Source organism: Pseudocercospora fijiensis, assembly GCF_000340215.1.
Source record: "Pseudocercospora fijiensis CIRAD86 unplaced genomic scaffold MYCFIscaffold_7, whole genome shotgun sequence".
Taxonomy (NCBI): domain Eukaryota; kingdom Fungi; phylum Ascomycota; class Dothideomycetes; order Mycosphaerellales; family Mycosphaerellaceae; genus Pseudocercospora; species Pseudocercospora fijiensis.
The window spans coordinates 2,685,198-2,703,662 of NW_006921538.1; the positions used below are offsets into that span (position 1 = coordinate 2,685,198).

General features: G+C 46.6%; 3 protein-coding genes across 3 annotated transcripts; 1 reads left to right on the forward strand and 2 right to left on the reverse strand.

Annotated features, from left to right (window-relative positions):
* Nucleotides 1-1,329: 1,329 nt before the first annotated feature.
* On the forward strand, nucleotides 1,330-13,591 carry MYCFIDRAFT_177299 (uncharacterized protein; the record flags this gene model as incomplete). Its single annotated transcript, XM_007931122.1, has 11 exons — nucleotides 1,330-1,348; nucleotides 9,736-12,463; nucleotides 12,495-12,520; nucleotides 12,555-12,609; nucleotides 12,644-12,661; nucleotides 12,687-12,711; nucleotides 12,746-12,845; nucleotides 12,878-12,993; nucleotides 13,044-13,121; nucleotides 13,186-13,391; nucleotides 13,453-13,591. The coding sequence occupies 11 exons, from the start codon at nucleotides 1,330-1,332 to the stop codon at nucleotides 13,589-13,591; spliced, it is 3,510 nt and encodes a 1,169-aa protein (XP_007929313.1).
* On the reverse strand, nucleotides 13,548-15,129 carry MYCFIDRAFT_212040 (uncharacterized protein). The gene is made up of 6 exons (XM_007931123.1): nucleotides 14,805-15,129; nucleotides 14,611-14,736; nucleotides 14,439-14,550; nucleotides 14,367-14,376; nucleotides 14,218-14,302; nucleotides 13,548-14,145 (listed from the first exon to the last, which is right to left on the reverse strand). The coding sequence occupies exons 1-6, from the start codon at nucleotides 15,064-15,066 to the stop codon at nucleotides 13,820-13,822; spliced, it is 921 nt and encodes a 306-aa protein (XP_007929314.1). The 5' UTR covers nucleotides 15,067-15,129; the 3' UTR covers nucleotides 13,548-13,819.
* Nucleotides 15,130-17,543: 2,414 nt separating this feature from the next.
* MYCFIDRAFT_183536 (uncharacterized protein) lies at nucleotides 17,544-18,119 on the reverse strand (the record flags this gene model as incomplete). The annotated part of the gene is made up of 1 exon (XM_007931124.1): nucleotides 17,544-18,119. A coding segment is annotated over one exon (576 nt), but the record flags the coding sequence as incomplete, so codon positions are not given.
* Nucleotides 18,120-18,465: the final 346 nt, after the last annotated feature.

The following is an 18,465-nucleotide window of genomic DNA, read 5'->3' on the forward strand; positions in this document are numbered from 1 at the left end:
TATAATAGTATAACGACTACCTAGTATACGAATCTCGGTAATAATGCTATCGTAGGCATCGCCGCCGGAAGCGGATCTACCCGAGCCCGAATCCGAACTAACTAATTAGAGCGCCGAGCTAATGCTACCCCGGGGATGTTATTAGGAATCTAACGTTTTCGCCGGAATTATAAATTAGGATTACTAGCTATATACCTACCGACTTAAAGAGACTTCTAATAAAGTTTACGCGCTGTTCTATTACGCTAATCTCCGGGCCTAACGTTAAAGAGAGAGGGCTCGGGTATTACGAGCGGTTAGTATATATACCCTATATAAGAGGGTAGCTAACAAGATTAAGCCCGTAAAGGGCAGCGTATATATAACCGATAGGTCTACTCCTAGCGGAAATCCTAACTAGCGACAAAAGTGCCTTAACCGCGAAGCGATATTAATACCTAGGGATAGTCTATACGACTAGAGGTATATTACTAAAAAGTTCTCCGCTATTCCTAGGGGATCGAGGCTAACGCCGGAGAGACTAGCGAATATTAAACCTAGCATCGAACTTTCGGATCTTAAACTAGATTTGCTATACGAGCTTCTATATAACCGCGAAGCCGTATTAGTATATAACTTTACGTATCTAGGTAGGATTAACCCGGAGGTTGCCCCTCTATAGAGGATCCGAACAATCAAGTATAAGCCTTAGGCTTACCTAGGGTTTAAGCTAAACCTAAGCCTAAGAGGTATAGTTAAGGATATAATACGGCAGTATATAAAGGCTAGTACCTTAGAGCCTTCCTATGCCTCGTATCGCAACCTAATCCTATACTTCCTAGTTTAGAAGAAGACAGCTCCTAGGGAACTAAAGAAGTACCGTCTAATTAACGCTATATAAAAGTTTAACGCAGTTACGATTAGAGATGCTAACCTCCCTCCGGAGACTAATAGGTTCTCGGAGGCTTTTACTAACTATATTATAGCCTTACTAGTTAATGTTTTCTCGGGCTACGACTAGATCCCTCTCTATCCTAATAGCCGGGACCTTACTAGTTTCGAAACGCCTCTTAGACTATACCGACAAACTACCCTTCCCTAAGGGGCAACTAACTCCGTAGCCTAGTTCGTTCGTATTATAAACTAAGTCCTCGCGGCCTATATCTCCTATATAGCGATGCCTTTCCTCGACGACATCGGCATTAAGGGCCCTAAAACTAGGTACGACAATAAAGAAGTAGAGCCTAGTATCCGTAGGTTCTTTCTCGAATATATTTAGAACCTCGATAGTATCCTCTACGACCTAGAGCGAGCTAACCTAACGGTATATAGGGAGAAGCTTTAGCTCCTATGCAAACGAATAAATATTGTCGGGTTTATAACTAATAAGAACGGCCGCTATCCTAACAATACACGGGTCCTAAAGATTGTATCCTAGCCCGACCCTACCTATTAGAAAGATGTCCGGATCTAGCTTAGAGTAGTCTCCTACTTCCGTATCTAGATCGAAAACTTTACGTTAGTATACAAGCCTCTATACGCCTTGCTTAAGAAGGATATAGAGTTTAAATAGACCTCCGTTTACTAAGCCGCTAAGGATAAGGTTACTAAGGTACTTATTAGCGCGCCTACGCTTACCTCTATTAACTACTCGGAAGGCGTAGGTCTGCTAATTGTTGCTATCGACTCGAGCGGGGAAGGCTACGGCGAGATACTAATATAGTATAATCGTAAGGAGCCCTCCTTACGTTACCCTATCTAGTACGAGTCCGGTCTATAGAAACTAATCGAGGCCCGATACGATACTAGCAAGCGAGAGTGCCTTAGTATCTACAAGGCTCTTAAGAAGTTCCGACCTTAGCTCTTTAGAGTGTTCTTTCGCCTAGAAGTCGACGCTTAGACGCTAGTCTATTAACTTAACCGTATAGCCTCCGACCTGCCTAACTCTACGATAGCTCGGTAGGTTGCCTAGATCTATTTGTTTAATTTCGACGTCTTCTATGTTCCTAGCAAGAAGCACACTAGACCGGATAGCCTTTCTAGAAGGCCTGCTATAGAAGAAGACATCGCCGAGATAATAGAAGAAGAGGATGTCGACGCGGTTATTAACCGCACCTTCTTTACTACCTTCTATATTAACGCTATACTAGTAATTACTAGGCCTACTGCCGACGACTAACCTAGTAACTAGCCTAACGAAGACCCTACTACTAACGGCGAGGACTAGGACGATACTAAGGCGGGCGAACTAGGTAGGGATAATATCCTTAATAGGGTCTACTCTAACGACTCCTATAATATCGCCTACTTCCTTACCTATACGAAGAGAGCTCCTAGTCTATTAAAGAGTTAATACCGTCGTATTATTCGCTATTCTCGGAGGTTCCTTATTAAGGATCGCATCCTTTAGCGATAGGCTATAGTTAATACACCGCTCTAGCGTATTATTAACGATCTAGTAGCCCGATAAGAAATCCTTCGTTCCGTTTACGATAAGCTCGGCTACCGGGCGGCGGAGGGCACCTTCGATGTCCTTCGTCGACGCTACTAGTAGGATAGCGTATAGGCTAACGTCTCCCGCTACTATAAGAGCTGTCCTAAGTACAACTTTAGGAACAGCTACCGACGTCTAGGAGAGCTGCGTATCCCTACTACCTAGTTAGTCGGGGAGCGGTAGTATAGCGATAGGGTCTATCTTAGCCGCAATAATAGCCTATATATTATTCGAGAGGGTCTTTCTCGATAGCCGGAGGCCTATTATTTCTACAAGGGTTGCGGTGCTATTAATGCCCGTAATATAGCTACCTTCCTATTTAAGGATCTATTTTACCGCTAGGGAACACCTTACGAGGTTATCTTAGACAACGCTACGAACAATATAGCTAAGAAGGTTTAAGCGCTACTTGTTTCGTATAGGGCGAAGAACGTTCGTATCTCCCTATACTATCCCTAGTCGAATGCTATTATTAAGCGCGGCTATCGGTCGTTAATTAACGCCCTATCTAAGATAACTAATAGTAGCGATAGATTAGTTCCTATTTCTACCCGCGTCCTAGCCCTTCTCTAGGCAGACCGAACTACTATTATCGACACGACCGGACTTACGCTAGCGGAACTTATAATTAGGAGGGACGCCGTTCTTCCTATTGAATTGTCCTATCGCACGCACGGCGTTTACGATTAGGGGTCTGTTCGTACTAGGGCAGATCTTCTTACCCTATAGGCTAAGGCTCTTAAGGATATAACTACGACTTCTTAAGAGGGTCTTACTCGACAACGTCGGCTTCGGGAAGAGGCTAAGCAGTATTTTAATAACTATAATACTATTAATTAGGAACCTCTAAAGGTTAGCGATATAGTCCTTCTATACCGGTCCGAGCTAGAGTATAGTTACTCCTATAAGCTAGCCTTTAAGTAGAAGGGTCCTTATAGAGTAAAGGAGGTCCTTTACTCGGGTTCCGTATACCTTCTTTAGGAGCTAGATAGTGCTACCTTAAAGTACACTCACCCTCGGGCTAATCTAAAGAAGATCGTTAAGTTACGCGAACCTGCCCGCTCTCCGCCGACCGAGGAGGAAGTTAGTGCCTCTATAGACCCTCTACCGTCCTTAGATACCTATCGGAAGGAGGATCCTACCGCTATTATAGATCCTGTTCTACCTAAGAACTATACCTATCCCTAGATTCGTCTTAGTAAGCTATTAGGAATAACTTAAGAACAAAGGGAGGGTTATATACGGATTAACTATATATAGAGCGTTTCCGATATTAATTCCGATTCTAATAGTGAACTAGACTTCTAGCTATCTAACTCTAACTCCGAGGAACCTAACTAGTCTAGCGATAAAGACCGCCTAGAATTATAGCTAGACGACCCCGAGACTAAATAATCGCATGTCCTTTCCTGCCTCTGCTACGTTGCTTTCCTTGCCTCTATTAACTATTCTCCGCGCTATTAATATAGAGCGCTACCTTTTAGCTTTAGTCCTTACTGCCTATTCCTAGTTCCTACGGATGTTAATGCTCTTAGTTGTTGCCCTCCTTTGCTTTTACCTTGTCTATTGTTTTGCTCTTTTGTCTTTTGCCTTCGATTAATATTACTATAGCTTTACTCTTTTTGTGTTTCCTTAGAAAGAACTGTACGAGGTATAACTTCCGAATAATACCCCGGGGGTAGCATTCGGAAGCTAGCCGAACCTAACCTCCCGCCCTTCTAGGACTACTTCCCTCTAGTTTCCTAGTCTCTAGCAACCGCCCTTAGGTAGCAACGATAATAAGATACTCCGCTAGAGAAGATTGTTCCTACTCTAATTAGTATTAGTTACGTAGGACACTAAGAAAGGGAGGATCCCTCTCCCTTCCTAGCTCTTAGATAGACGTAGCAACCCTCTAAGAATAGGGACCTTAGGCCGCTAAGCTTAGTATCTAGAAGAAAGAAGAACGCACGGGCTACGTTTATATACCTACTACTGTAAAAGGTAATGCTATATCTATAACGATAGTGCTATAGGCTAATATAAGCTGCGCTAGGCCTAGGCGATTTGCTCCTAGTTGCCGAGCATCTCTAGAGAAAAGCTAATGCTATCCCGAGGGTGTTATTAGTCCCGCTAGCCTTACTACTATAAATTACTACTAGGTACTCGAACTAACTAGTTACATTTCGAGTGCGCGAGAATCTACGAAAGCTAGAGGTTAATAAAGGCGCGTAGTCGTTACTAGCAATTAGCTAGATCGATTGTTAAACTTTAGCCTGCCCTACTAATAAAGGAGTCTCGTATATAGCTTTACTTTTTAGGGTCTATATGTAATCGTTATCCGTTTGCTTTACCGGAACATACGGACTACGCTACCTTCGTACCCTATTTAAGGCGAGCCTTCTAAGCTCTTTCTTCTACTCGAACACTAACTAACTTACTACTGCCTACCCCCCCCCCCCCCCCCCTCTTCTATCTAAACCCTTTAATTATTATTAATAAGCTACGAACGTTTTTACAAGCTCGTTACTAACTCCTTTCCGCTCCGGTTAACTAAGATGTCTTCCGGCGCCCTAAATCCGCTAGGTGCTAGTAGTAGTAGCAACCTACTAGCCTTAAACCTAGGCGTACTAGTCCCGATCGAAGCCCTATCCGATAGCGCCTTAGCTACTACAACTAGCCTCGAGCACTGCTTCTAGATCGTTACCGCCCTTAAAGACCCTTAAGAGAAGATCTAGAACGCTCGTACCCTGCTACGCGTTATTAATAGGAATATTAAGAAGGCTGCTATCTTAGTTGCGTACAGTATAAACAACTTGCGTTAGTCTATTAGTAAGCGTATCTTTAAGCGCGAGGTTTTTAACGATATAGATATCGAACAAGCCTTTCCTATCGTCTATAGCCTCGAGACGGCCGGTACCTAGATTCGTTTGCGCTTTAAGACCCTCGACTAGGCCTTCGAATATTAGGGAGGACTAAGCAGTCTTTCTAAGAGCCTTGTTAACTTCGCCTACGGTAGACAAGAGCGTACTAAGCAGGTCTCTTCGTTCGTTAATATAAGTACAAGGTCCGTCGTTAAGGCGCCGAGCATCTTTCCCGTACTATAATCTATCGTATGTCTATAGCTAGTAAGAAGGTAGGCAAGTAGTTACTTAACTTGTCCTTTGCGCTTAACGACTTTACGATAGCCTACTAGAAGAAGTACTACGATACGATTATCTAGGTCGATCTCAACGTATAGATAACTAAGGATCTACTAAAAGAGAAGGGCTATCGCATTAATAGTATAGGCTTTATTGTTAAAGGTTAAGAGGCTCCTATCGTTAATGTTCTTAAACGTAAGGCTCTTCGCCTAGAAACCGAGGCCGATACGGCTACTAGTCTTGCGCTCGCTATAGAAATGTAGGCTAAAGATCGTCGCTCGACCCGCAACCGTAAGGTCCCTTAAGAAGTTTAAGACGAGCGCGCTAAGGCCGAAGCAGCGCGCAAGAAGGCATTATATACTCGCTAGGCCCTCCGCAAGGCTACTAAGAAGTATAGCACTCCTTCTAGTACCGACTATAGTACTAACTATAGTACTAACTATAGTAACTCGGATATTAATATACTAGATATACTACTAGAAGATGTCTCCTCCGAAGGCTCCTTTAGCGAGCGTAGAGATAGAGGCCTCTCGCCGATCCTATTAACTAAGAACATCTATAGTTCTTATAAGGGCGACTCTATCGTATATCTTATTACCGAGATCGATATAGTTCCTAAAGCCGATATAGGTAAAGCTCCTACCGCCCTATCTATCTATTAACAGCTCGACGACCTTAGTAAGCTAGGTAAAGAGCGGTTTACTATATATGCTAACTATATTAAGAAGGCTGCTAAGGTCTATAGTCTCTATGCTAGTACTAAGACGAGTGTCCTTATTAGCCGCCTATTAAAGATTAGACGTAATGTCGCTAATTAAGATGCCTTCGCTACCCTTAAGGCTAATTAGGCCTATACTAACTGGTTTCCTAGACGCCCTATTGCCGCCCCGACATCTCTAGGACTCTACGTATTTAACCCTACTAGTACTATTACTCGCGCCCTTACGCCGACGGATCGCTAGAGCAAGTTCGTTACTAGTATCCTTAGCTAAGGCACTTCCTTCGACCGCTTTCGCTAGACTAGCAATACTATCTTCCCTTAAGTCTTTAGCTAGTTATAAGAGCCTCGTAGAGTATATCTTCCTTTCCTTATCGACCTAATATAGGAGGAGTTTAAAATATACCTTTAGTATATACGTACGATGCCTAAGTCTAAGTAGGAAGGCCGTAATGCCCTTTAAACTTATAGTATAAGCAACTAAATCGTCCGCTAGTACCCTGCCCTATAGCTCTTAGCTATCGCCCTTCGACCTAATTATATATACGAGCTTATCTCCGTCCCTAAGCCTACTAAGTTCTTTAAGGTTAGCGGTACTTATAAAAACTGTCCTTCTAAGGAGTCTGCTTATCTCGGACAAGATGTAGTTAAGCTCGCAGCTAGCGAGGGTGCTAGTTACCTACGTATTAAGGTCTGCCTTATATCTAAGGATAAGACTAGCTACTCTACTATTATCGAAGGTATATATTAGCCCGAGGTCTTTACGAACTAGGTTAAGAAGCTTAAGGCTCGTAGCCTAGTCCTACTAAGCAAGATCGGCAAGCTTACTAATAAGCACCTTACTAGCGACGACCTTAACTATATGTTCGATAGTTAGCCTAATAGTAAGGGGCGCAAAGCGGAGTAGATCCTTAACCCTCTAAAGGAATACGAGGTCTCTATTTAGATACTATACCTTCCGTATAGTAATCTAAAGACTAAGAGCAACCGTATATTAATTAACCTAGGCTACTCTCGCGTTATTAACGGCACTAAGGTTAAGGGCTACGAGAACTTAACAGTCTCTTAGGTTGCTAAAGCGCACCGCAACCTAACCGCCCTCCCGGCCTCTAACTCCTTCGTACTATTCGCTTTCCCTACGGCGATCTTAGTCGAAGGCCTCGGCTGCATCTCCGACGCCCTAGTTAGTAGGATTCCTTAGTTAAGTTACGTTATTTAGAACGAAGTTAAATAGATCCTCTAGCTTAATAACGAGGGACTTAAGGAGTATCTATATAATTAGGAGAAAGCTGCGACGGAAAAGGCTACTAACCTCCTCGTTAATTAAGCTTTCTACGAGGGATAGTACTTCGGTGCTAACAGCTTTAACATATACGGAGGAGATTTCGAGAGCCGACTAGCAGATAAGGTTATTACTAGTAAGGATTACGGCGCGTTAAAGCAACGGTAGGTCTATATAGTATTGCTTAGGAAGTCGTTTTTGTATAATTATAGTATCTAGGATTAATGCTACCCCGGGGGTATTATTGCGGAGTTGTAAAAATAGCCTTAGCTAAGACCGCTAAGGATACATATATATTTGTTTTAAGCGCGCAATATAAAGCGTATCTAGTTAGATACGAAGAAAGGGAGGGATATTAGCTAGTAACCGGCCCTATGCCTATAGGCTAGTTTTGAGCCTATATAAGAGGCCTCCTTCTATAGAGTAGACAGATTATCAACCTCGTATAGTACATTGTTTATATTACACTTCTATAATGCCTATGTTATAGGGCTCTAGTTATTAGCCTAAGCGACAGTCTCGTTATCCTATCTTGCTAAACATAGCTACCTATATTGCTATAGGTTATGTTACCCTCGGTAGCCTATACTATTGCTATAAGTAGTAGTAGTAGTGTTAGTTTCCGTCCTTTACCGGTTAGGGTCGTTATCGTTGCAGTATCTATAGTAGAATGCCTTATGCCTGCCTCTATCTACTTTTAAAGGCTTACTATCCTTTAGTACTCTCGTATGCTTCTATAACGCCGGATCTAGGCGGTTCCTACCTTTCCTTCTCTTTCTTAACTCGGCGAGTATCGGTATCGGTATTAGTGTCGCTATCGCTATCGATTGTACTATATTCGAGGACTACGAGGTAGACTAAAGGAATAAGCTATCGTCTAGTATTAGAGACGGCGGCTTATTAGCTTCGGAGGTTAGAATGTCGCTTAGATCGCTCAAATCTTTACAGAATAGTATCCGATCTAGTAGGTCGCTTTCCCGTCTCGATACCTAGGTATTTATATAATTTTCTAGCACTTTCTAAGTTGGTTTATATATCTTACGGAGGTTATCTCGCATCTCGAAGGTATAGCTGTCTTAAATTAAACAATAAAAGTCGAGATTTGAGTTTGCTAGCGTGCGGCTAAGCCGGACGGACCTTGCCGTCCGTACTAAGCGACGCTTTCCGATTAGGCTTAGCTAGACCCTAAGGGCTAATATAACGCAATCTTTATAGGCGCGATAGCAAGCTCGAATACTATTCTTCGACTAATTCTATACCTAATTAACAATAACAACCTTATTGTTACCCTTAGTACCCTCGCTATCGATTATACGGTATAGCACCTTATCGATACGAGCCTTAAAATACACCTATCGTAGCGGACACTACGATTTTAGCCTAAGAAAGCACTCTTCAGAGCAGATACACCTCCTTCTGAATTTAAAGTAACGACGAGAGCCTAGTACTATCTGCCTACCCTTCCGTTCTATACCTTTATATACCTTCTAAAGGCTATTAGTAATATGCTCTTAGTAGTTACTAGCCCTCTTAACGATCTCCTAAGTATACCGAAGGCTCTTTATCGTCTTCCTCGTAACCCTCTAATATAGCAACTATAAGCCTTCCTTTTCCGCCTCTCCGATATACTACTCGAAGTTATTCTATACTACTTCGTCGATAAAGGATAGTATACCGGCTTATTAGAAGTAGAGCTAAGTAGGAGTAATATAATAGTCGGTTTAGCTAAGAGTTAGATAGGTAGCTAGTATATCCTTTAGCAATAACTATAGGTAATAGCTCTGCGTTACTAAGAAGGCTATAGTTAATAGGTTAGAGGTCTATAATAGCGATAGCGACAACAATAGCTCTTCCTCTTAAGAAGGTACTAGTAACTCGGCAATCTGTCTAAATTAGCGACTTCCTATACCTATATTCGATTTACTTACCTCTCGATAAAAGTCGCCTATTATAGATATATTGTTGTCTATAGAAACAGGTGGAAACAGTGCAAATTTGATACCTTCTATAGGTGTAATACACACCCTAGTATAGCCTAGAAACAGCCGACTAATTACTAATTATAGTTACTAATTACTAACTCTATAATCATAATCATAGTTACAGCGATTACAGTAACTATTGATTATAGAGTAATCAGTAATCAACAACTATGCTGGCAGCACCGGCATACCCAAGGGGGTATTGATCGAACATAGGGGAATCGTCCGGCTCGTCAAGAATAATACTTCCGTAAATCGTCTACCGCCCCATCCACGCGTGGCGCACATGTCCAACCTTGCATTCGATGCAGCCACATGGGAGATCTATGGACCTCTTCTCAACGGCGGGTCAGTCGTCTGTGTGGACCATATGGCTGTGCTTGATGCCGAAAGGATCCGCGAGGTGTTCCATCAGCAACCCATAGTAGAGGCCACGTTCATCACACCGGCCCTGCTGAGAAGCTGGCTTGCACATACACCGAGCATTTTTGCAGGACTACAATTTCTGCTTGTTGGCGGCGAGCCAGTTGACACAAAGGATCTGGTAATGGCCAAGAAGCTCGCTCAAAGCCATGCCGTTGTTGGCAATGTATACGGACCGACAGAGAACACCACCTTCTCTACCATACACTTCATTAGCGACGATGAAGAGTTTCCGAATGGCGTTCCAATAGGGAGGGGCATCAGCAATACCGGAGCTTTCGTTATCGACGGACGGCAGCGGTTGCTGACAGCTGGTGCCATAGGCGAGCTCTTCCTCACCGGCGACGGTCTCGCGCGCGGATACATGGACTCTGCATTGAACCAAGATCACTTCGTAGAGCTCTCCTTCCTAGGTGCGCAGCCTGTACGTGGCTACAGAACAGGCGACGAAGTGAGACTACGGCCCAAGGACGGTCGTGTGGAATTCATAAGGCGACTGGACCAGCAACTGAAAATCAGGGGACAGCGTGTCGAGATTGCAGAGATCGAGCACATCATGATTCAGCAACAAGAAGTGCGAAATGCTGCGGTGGTTATCTCGACGGCGTCAAATGACGGCAGGCCTGAGATCATCTGCTTCATCACCACCACGATGCACGAAGAAAACACAGATGAGCTTGGCAAGAGGCGTCTTGTGCAGGAGCTTCGGGATCGCCTTCGATCTCAGCTGCCGTCATACATGATTCCCTCAAAGATTGCCGTGCTCGAGCGAATGCCTGTGAATTCTAACGGTAAGACTGACCGCAAAGCGCTGCTCGAGCAGGCACAACATCTTTCAGTGGTCTCAGAAGGGAGTACCTCGATACATACTGCTGCTCCGCGCAATGACACCGAGAGAAAGCTGTGCGAAATTTATGCACGAGTACTTTCAGAAGAGAGGGACGCAACAACAATCGGGATCGACCAGAATTTCTTCGACTTGGGGGGTCATTCATTACTAGCCACCAGCCTTGCTGCGCATATTCGTCGAGACATGGACATTGCCATCTCAGTGAAAGAGATCTTCCAATACCCTACAGTGGCAGACCTTGCTGAATGGATTCACAGTACAAGATCCAAAACCCCCCTGCTCACGAACGGCTCTTCTTCAGGCAATCATCATGCCGCCGCCCTTCAATTGCTCGATGTCGATGATCCTGAGCGCTTCATATCCGAAGAAGTTCTTCCTCGCTTGAAGGATTATCAGAGAGAGGCCATCGTCGACGTCTACCCAGCAACCCAGCTGCAAAAGACATATCTGTATGATCCACGGACAGGCCTCCCTCGGCCATGGGTGAACTTCTACTGGGATCTAAATGCTGCAGAGTCTGATATCAATCGCGTCGTACACACTTGTCGAGCTCTCACGACACACTTCGACATCTTCCGAACGACGTTTGTCTGCGTTGGCGGTGTCTATCGCCAGGTCGTGCTGAAACGACTCGATGTGCCGATTGAGGTCCACGACACGGAGACCGTCAACGGCAGTTGTGTGACCATTTCGCCTCAGCACGCAAGACTTGAACTATCACAAGAAGGACAAGCGTACCTGAGATTCGCCATCTGCCGCGTGCCTGGATCATCTCACACAAGAGTCCATCTACGGATATCACATGCTCTGTACGACGGCTTGAGCTTTACGCACATTTTGCATGCATTCCACGCCCTCTACAACGATTCCATGAATCACGTCATACCACAGTCTGGTCGATACATCAGATATATGCTAGAAAGTCGAACGAAGGGCCTTGGATACTGGCGATCACTCCTGGACGGCTCAACCCTGACCGCGTGGTCGTCCAAACCACCCCGAGACGAGCAAATGCCAGCCACAAGACAACTCGGCTGCTATATCGCAACAAAAACCATCCCCGTCCCTACAATCCAGCGAAAAGACGGCATCACCGCCGCAACAATCTTCACCGCCGCCTGCGCCCGGACAATTTTCACGCAGCTCAATTCCACCACCGCCAGAGACATCGTTTTCGGCAGAGTCGTATCCGGCCGCCAACATCTCCCACTCAAAGACCAAGACATCGTCGGACCTTGCACCAACACGGTCCCGGTGCGAGTGATTCTTGATCAAGACGGAGACGGAGAACCCTCATCACTGTTGTTACGAAAAATCCAGCAGCAATATCTCAACGGAATTCCCTTTGAGACGATTGGGTTCGAGGAGATTAGAGATCATTGCACGTCGTGGCCGGCTTTGTGTGGCAGTTTTTGGTGTGCGACTGCGTATAATGATTTCTCGCTTGGAGAGGCGGTGGTCGACGCTGTACAAGGCGGAGCTCGGGAACTCTCGGTGTATGAGGTGGAGATGGGAGGGGTGGTGCAGGAGGGGGAATTGATTGTGTCTGTGTCGGGACAGCAGGAGTTTTTTGATCGGAAAAGTGTGGACGGAATGTTGGAGTTGGTTTGTAGGTTTACGCGGGATTTGTCGTCGGGTCTGTAGAATGCGGACTGGAGTCGTAATCTGCGGTGTTGTTTTTTTTCTTCTTTGCTTGCTGTAAAGTAGAACTAGATGATCCGACCTTCTTTCTGCGCGGGCCAACTGACCTGAGTAGACAGTGCAACTCGAGTCTCCAGGATTCAGTCTCATAGATTCATTCCTATTTTCTCGTGCACTGAACTTCTGCTTTCTTAGTATGGAATCCACGAATCAGGGACTGGTATGAAATACAAAGTCCGTCGAAATTGCAACAGGAGCGCAGACAATGTCCTTTGCATGAAAGCCAACGTAGAAACAAATGGTACTTTTCCCACGACCGCAGAGCCGTCAGACACCAAGATCAGAGGGCAGCCCGTTTGGACAGAACAGAGAACGAAACGTCTGAGCTGGTCCAGGCGAGATCAAACTACCATTCTTGGAAGACTTCCATCCGCTACCCGCCCAGAACGGCGATCACTACCTAGCGATCTCCTCGCCGTGTGAGACAGTGCTCTTCAGAGATGTACGCTTGCCTTGCTAAAGCTATAGCCCAATCATATCTAAAGAAAACAGAATGACGGTTTGATTCAATGTTTAGTGAACAGTCACGAAACCCTAACTAGAAACAAAATCTTCCAAGAAAAGAATCTCGTCAACGATGAATACGATAGTCTTATAAAGTCGCAAATAGTACCTCTCAAATCCACAATGCAAGACCAAGGGGCAATCGAAACGCTACTCACCTCACCCTCAGCGAGCGAGGACTTTATCTTCAATTGCAACAAGAGAACTCTCCCTAAGCTTTCTATACAAGCCTCGCTCTGCTACGCACGTGTTGCTCGATTTTTTCGACACGTCCGGACTGTCCAATAAGCGAGAGTGTAAGGAAGCTTCTGAATACCATGCACAAGTTACCACGCTGTTAAACAATGCTCGGAAAGATTGCGAGCGAGGCTTCTACGATTTGAATCAGTTGTTCCAGGCCGTTCGAAGGATCATTGAAGCTCCTGGACAAGGAATGGTACGAGGAAGTCAAGGCGGAAGAACTCGACGCGATTAAGAGAAAGGACCATGGTTGGCGGATCAAGAGGAATTGCGACCCATTCGGGCCACTGGTATAGTTGCGCTAACAATCTCCCGGTACGTCTTCCTTCTCGTACACCTGTAATCCTAAGTAATCTTGCTAAGCCTGTGAATAACGGCTCGCCATGGGAGAGGGCGTTCAATGGACGTGCTGGGGATAAGCGCAGTCTCTCTCTTCCAAAATCGCAATTCAATCCCTCCATCCACCCCTATCCAAAACCCACACACACAACCCTCCCCTCAATCCCTTCCTTCCCATCTACCCCTCACTCCCCAACCCTCCACACCCCCTCCCCATCAACCTTCAAAACCTTCCCCATATGCCCATACCCAATACGATCATCCCCCACAATCCCATTCCTCTCCTCATTAATCACAGGTCCAAAAATCGGATGCACGAAAATCTCCGGTCTGGCAAAAGGATCGACTCGCTTGGCCCGGATGCCTTCAATCATGAGATCGAAATCCACGCATTCGTGTTCCACGTGCCGGTTGCCGCTGGGGAGGGGCGTGTTGTCGAGCCAGACGGTGGTGATGGGGACGATGTCGGCTTGGCACATGATTGCTTGGACGACCATTTGGAGGCAGTGGACTGGGGGGAAACAAAAACTATGTGTGAGTGAAGGGGGAGGATAGTGGTGGTGGGGGGGATCGGGGGACTTACGGTTGTGTTCGAGTTGGAGTTCGGTTTCTGATTGGGTCATGTTGGGGAAGTAGCGGTCGGGGAAGTAGGATTCGTGGAGACGTTTCTGTGTGAAGAGAGGAAGAGAGGTTAGATTTAGTTTTGGAACTCTTGATGGGAGTTGTTCATACCACGCAATGCCTAGGCGACAAGGTCAGCGGAATCTGCAGACAAACGTTATGGATGCTATTTGCAATTCTCACAGAAGATGGATCACAGAATACGTCGCCAGGAAATTCCCGTTCTCAAGCTGGATCCCTTCGTCCAATCTTCCCATCTTCTCCATATAGCTGTACGGTACTTCGGTATAAAAGTCTGAAGGGCAAGGAAATCAGCAATTTCCCATTTCGACGAGCAGACTTCCTTCACACTGACTGCTCATAATATGTCTCCATCTCGCATCACGCTCATCGGACGGCTGTCCCACGAGCGGGTATTCATTCGACCAGTGTCTTTGAGGAAAGATCTCTGGTTTATATTTGATCCAAGGTCTTAGAGGTGCTATTCGACGAATCAGTGAGCAAGCACACTACATCGATTAATATGTCTCCACATCGAGGTCAACGCACTTTCAACGACACCCGCTCCATGTATCCTCTCTCTTCTCCACCAGTTAGAGGTCACATATGCTACCAGCAGCGTGTAGAGTGAAAGCAGGCAGACGACTGCTAGCCAGACAGCCACGAGATTGCGGCACTTGCGAGACCGTTGCGGCTTTTTATACTGAACCTCATCGAGGTCACTGTCTAAGTCACTCAATGATGCGTCTCTGTAGGCTGGAATTGACGCGTAAAGGTGATCGTCGTCCTTCGGCCGCTCAGACGAAGCCATTTGGTAGACAGCCCATAGGGACCGTTGTTGGAAGGAGAGAATGATACAGAAATTTGCAAATCGGTGATGGAAGACGTACCTGAGGGCGGGATCTCCTTCGGCTCCCAAAATGCCGACTTCCAATGAATGATGTATATGGCCGATTTGCTGCCGGTGGTGTCATGCTCGATATCGCAGGGGTCGGGGAGAAGGGCATTTCTGACAATTCACATGAATCGAACTGCCCTCTCCTTTCATCCGTCCCAGTTCTACAATCATGCTGGTCTAGAGAAGCGATCGATCAGTGTCAGCCCACATCTGATGAGCTCTGCCTCGTGCCACCACCTCTCTGTAGGTTTTACTCGGGCCTGCTACGACCTTGTATATTATGCAGTGTCCTCTTCGTGGACCTGGCTCGAAAGAAGCTGTTATCGAGAGCTGGACTCAACGCAGCAAGCAGGGGACGTGAGATGTCCAGAACCATGACAAGATAACGATCCATACTACACCCGTTATCTCCGAACAAGGACGACTCCTCGCGATATGGAAGTTCTTGCATTCGCTCGAGTCGATCGCGATACGAACGAACAGCATCTTGCCGATGTCCAGGCACGAGCGCGAAGCATCGTAAATGCAGCAAAGATCCCAAGCAAGCTTTTCTGAAAGCTGACTACACATGCTTGCTGCCAACCCTATCATTAATCCTGGCTTGCGTGACGTTTGAGCTGCTCGGGCCGAGAGAGAAGGTGGACAAGGGACGGAGGGTTCTGCGTGATGAGCTGATTGGATTCTACTGTATTCTATGACCTACCTACTGTTGAGAATGAGAGCGCGGAGCAAGTCATCCAGGTCTGATCTGAAAGCTCATCGGGACCACGATCTAGATTGATGAGAGCAAAAGCTATCGAGGCAGGCCGCCGTCTTGTGTGAGAAGATGTTCGTGGCATGTTGCAAAGGTCGCATGTCGTTTACAATGCAGGGGTCTATGCACGGCCCGTCACCGGCATTAGCATGTCGCCCGGGTTCTCAATCCCCTCTTCCTTTTTATTCACCTACTCGGAGCCAGAACCGCTGCATCCTCCCGCCTGCCCCATAGCTTCTGTATGGAGTTTGTATAGCGCAGTTATGCCGCGACTGGGCCCTTACTTGTGAAACACTGTCTACATGAACGCAGCCTGGAATCCCTGGTAGTCGTTCACTCACTCACTCACTCACTCACTCACTCATCAACGGTCTCATGTGCAAGCGAATGTGGACTGCATAGACAAGACTCAAAGAAGCCTTATCAGTAGACAGTATGTCCTTGAAATAGGCCAGTAGATAGTCTTTGACGCCTGTCTTGTACCCCCGTGTTTTTACTGTGGTACCACCATCAGCTATCTTGCACATGGGACTGCGCTGTTATTAGCTGATCTTTGCCAAGACGGTACACAATGGGTATATCACCCCTGCAGACTTTGACAAGGAACACATAATGTCAGAATGCCAATGGTTGGTTGTCGTTTCATGCTTCACAACATGCGCGTGGTTGGAACTTGGAAGCTGAACGCGCAGCGTCGGGAAAGTCGATCCATTTCTTGCTCATGGGTTACTTATGGCGTGCTTTCAACACGATGCCTTGCCGCGATCCAACATTTCTCAAGCAGCTCTGGGATTTATGTCCAACTAAAGTTATGTTCGGTGGCATCAGAAATATCGGCAGATGGGCTACACCTCCGCTGTACAGCTCTCAGTGTGTTCTCTTTCGCCGCTCTGTGCTAGATGTATGCTTGTCCGCCCCTGTCTGCGAGGTATGGAGCTTAGCTATAGACCAGCAGATAGAGCTATTTGGCTATAGCGCAGGCAAGGTCTCGCGTTCCAGGAGTACCATCATAGAACTGCTGAAAGCATCGATACATCAGGCGGGCGCTGTAATTGGTGCTACTAATTGACGATGACTTCGGTCAGAGATTGCCCGAGTAGAACTACCCTACTGAGGCTCACAGCACCAGATAACTGTAGTCGTGTGCTCCTGGTCTCTTCCTGGCGTGATGTTCAAATAAGCTTTGAGCGAGCCTTGAGCACTCCTTCAAGCTCAAGCGTTGATGCAGAAGATGCATCGAAATGGGGATCCGCACTCCTGAACTGCAGGTACGTAGAATGGCTGGGAGAACTTCGCGATGTGGAAGTGCTGCATACGAAGGGCGGTACTTCACGAATCGTCTGGGCATTGACGATCATCGAGTCAGGGTTGCCTGTTGACGGTCCTTGCTGGCATCGAGACCACTTTCTGTCGGTGAGGAGCTCATGTAGGGAGAGTAGAGTAGCATAAGAAGCTGGAGCATCCTGTGTAGGTTGGAAGAAGTGATTGATCGACAAGAACGTCCCTTTCGATATCGATCTCTTCAAGATGCGAATCACATCTGTTCTCCTCTCGGCCTTCGTGCTTGGTCAGACTTATGCAGCTCCATCACAGCTAGCAGAGCGTGAGCGTTGTCCGCGCCCTCTGATGAGCCTTGCTAACCATTGTTCCAGGAGCCAATGTGGGCGTGCAGCGCCGTGAAGCCATCCCAGAGAAAGTTGACGTTCACGACGATAGCGAGGTGTGGCTCGGCAAACGCGAGAAAGTTGACGTTCACGATGACAGTGAGGTATGGCTCGGCAAACGCGAGAAGGTCGACGTTCACGACGATAGCGAGATATGGCTCGGCAAGCGGGAGAAGGTCGACGTTCACGACGATAGCGAGGTATGGCTCGGCAAGCGGGAGAAAGTTGACGTCCACGACGATAGCGAGGTATGGCTCGGCAAGCGGGAGAAGGTCGACGTTCACGACGATAGCGAGGTGTGGCTCGGCAAGCGGGAGAAAGTTGACGTCCACGACGATAGCGAGGTATGGCTCGGCAAACGCGAGAAGGTTGACGTCCACGACGACAGTGAGGTGTGGCTCGGCAAGCGGTAGAAAGCCGACGATCACGACGATGGGATTGTCTGGATTGGCTGAGTTGCAGAGAATATCGACGTCGGGATGAAGGGGTTTATGATCGTGGTCTGGGCTGTGTATGGCAGATTTATCTCCTTGGATGCAGTCGCTCGTTCTTTGCGTCGTAGAAGGAATCAAAACTGATCGGAAGTCGTGTGCCACTGGGTTTGGTGCCCGTTCAACCTCAAATGGCGTCCAGATTCCAGTTCTGCTCTTCAAGGTGTCATGGCCATTCCAACTCAGCTAGGTCGACGCATTTCCAGGCACAAGATCTCTGAAGGAATAGTCGCAGCCCGCAGCCCCAGCCCCAGAAGCATCAGAAAGTCAGGAAAACTTCGGGATGGAGAACGCATAACAAGTCGTTCTGCGCATCTTCGCAGTCCTTAAATTGATCCTCAGTCACCGAATGTACAGTACAGGCCTTGAAGCGCGTGGCAGTCGCGAAGATCTTCGAGGCATT

What these genes read in the sequence shown, in the direction of transcription:
- MYCFIDRAFT_212040 (XM_007931123.1), bottom strand. Translation starts at nt 15,066, where the DNA reads ATGGCTTCGTCTGAGCGGCCGAAGGACGACGATCACCTTTACGCGTCA. An exon ending in ATGGAGACATATTATGAGCA is followed by an intron (nt 14,551 to 14,610) that starts GTCAGTGTGAAG and finishes CTTGCCCTTCAG; the next exon opens with ACTTTTATACCGAAGTACCG. An exon ending in ACTCCAACTCGAACACAACC is followed by an intron (nt 14,146 to 14,217) that starts GTAAGTCCCCCG and finishes GTTTCCCCCCAG; the next exon opens with TCCACTGCCTCCAAATGGTC.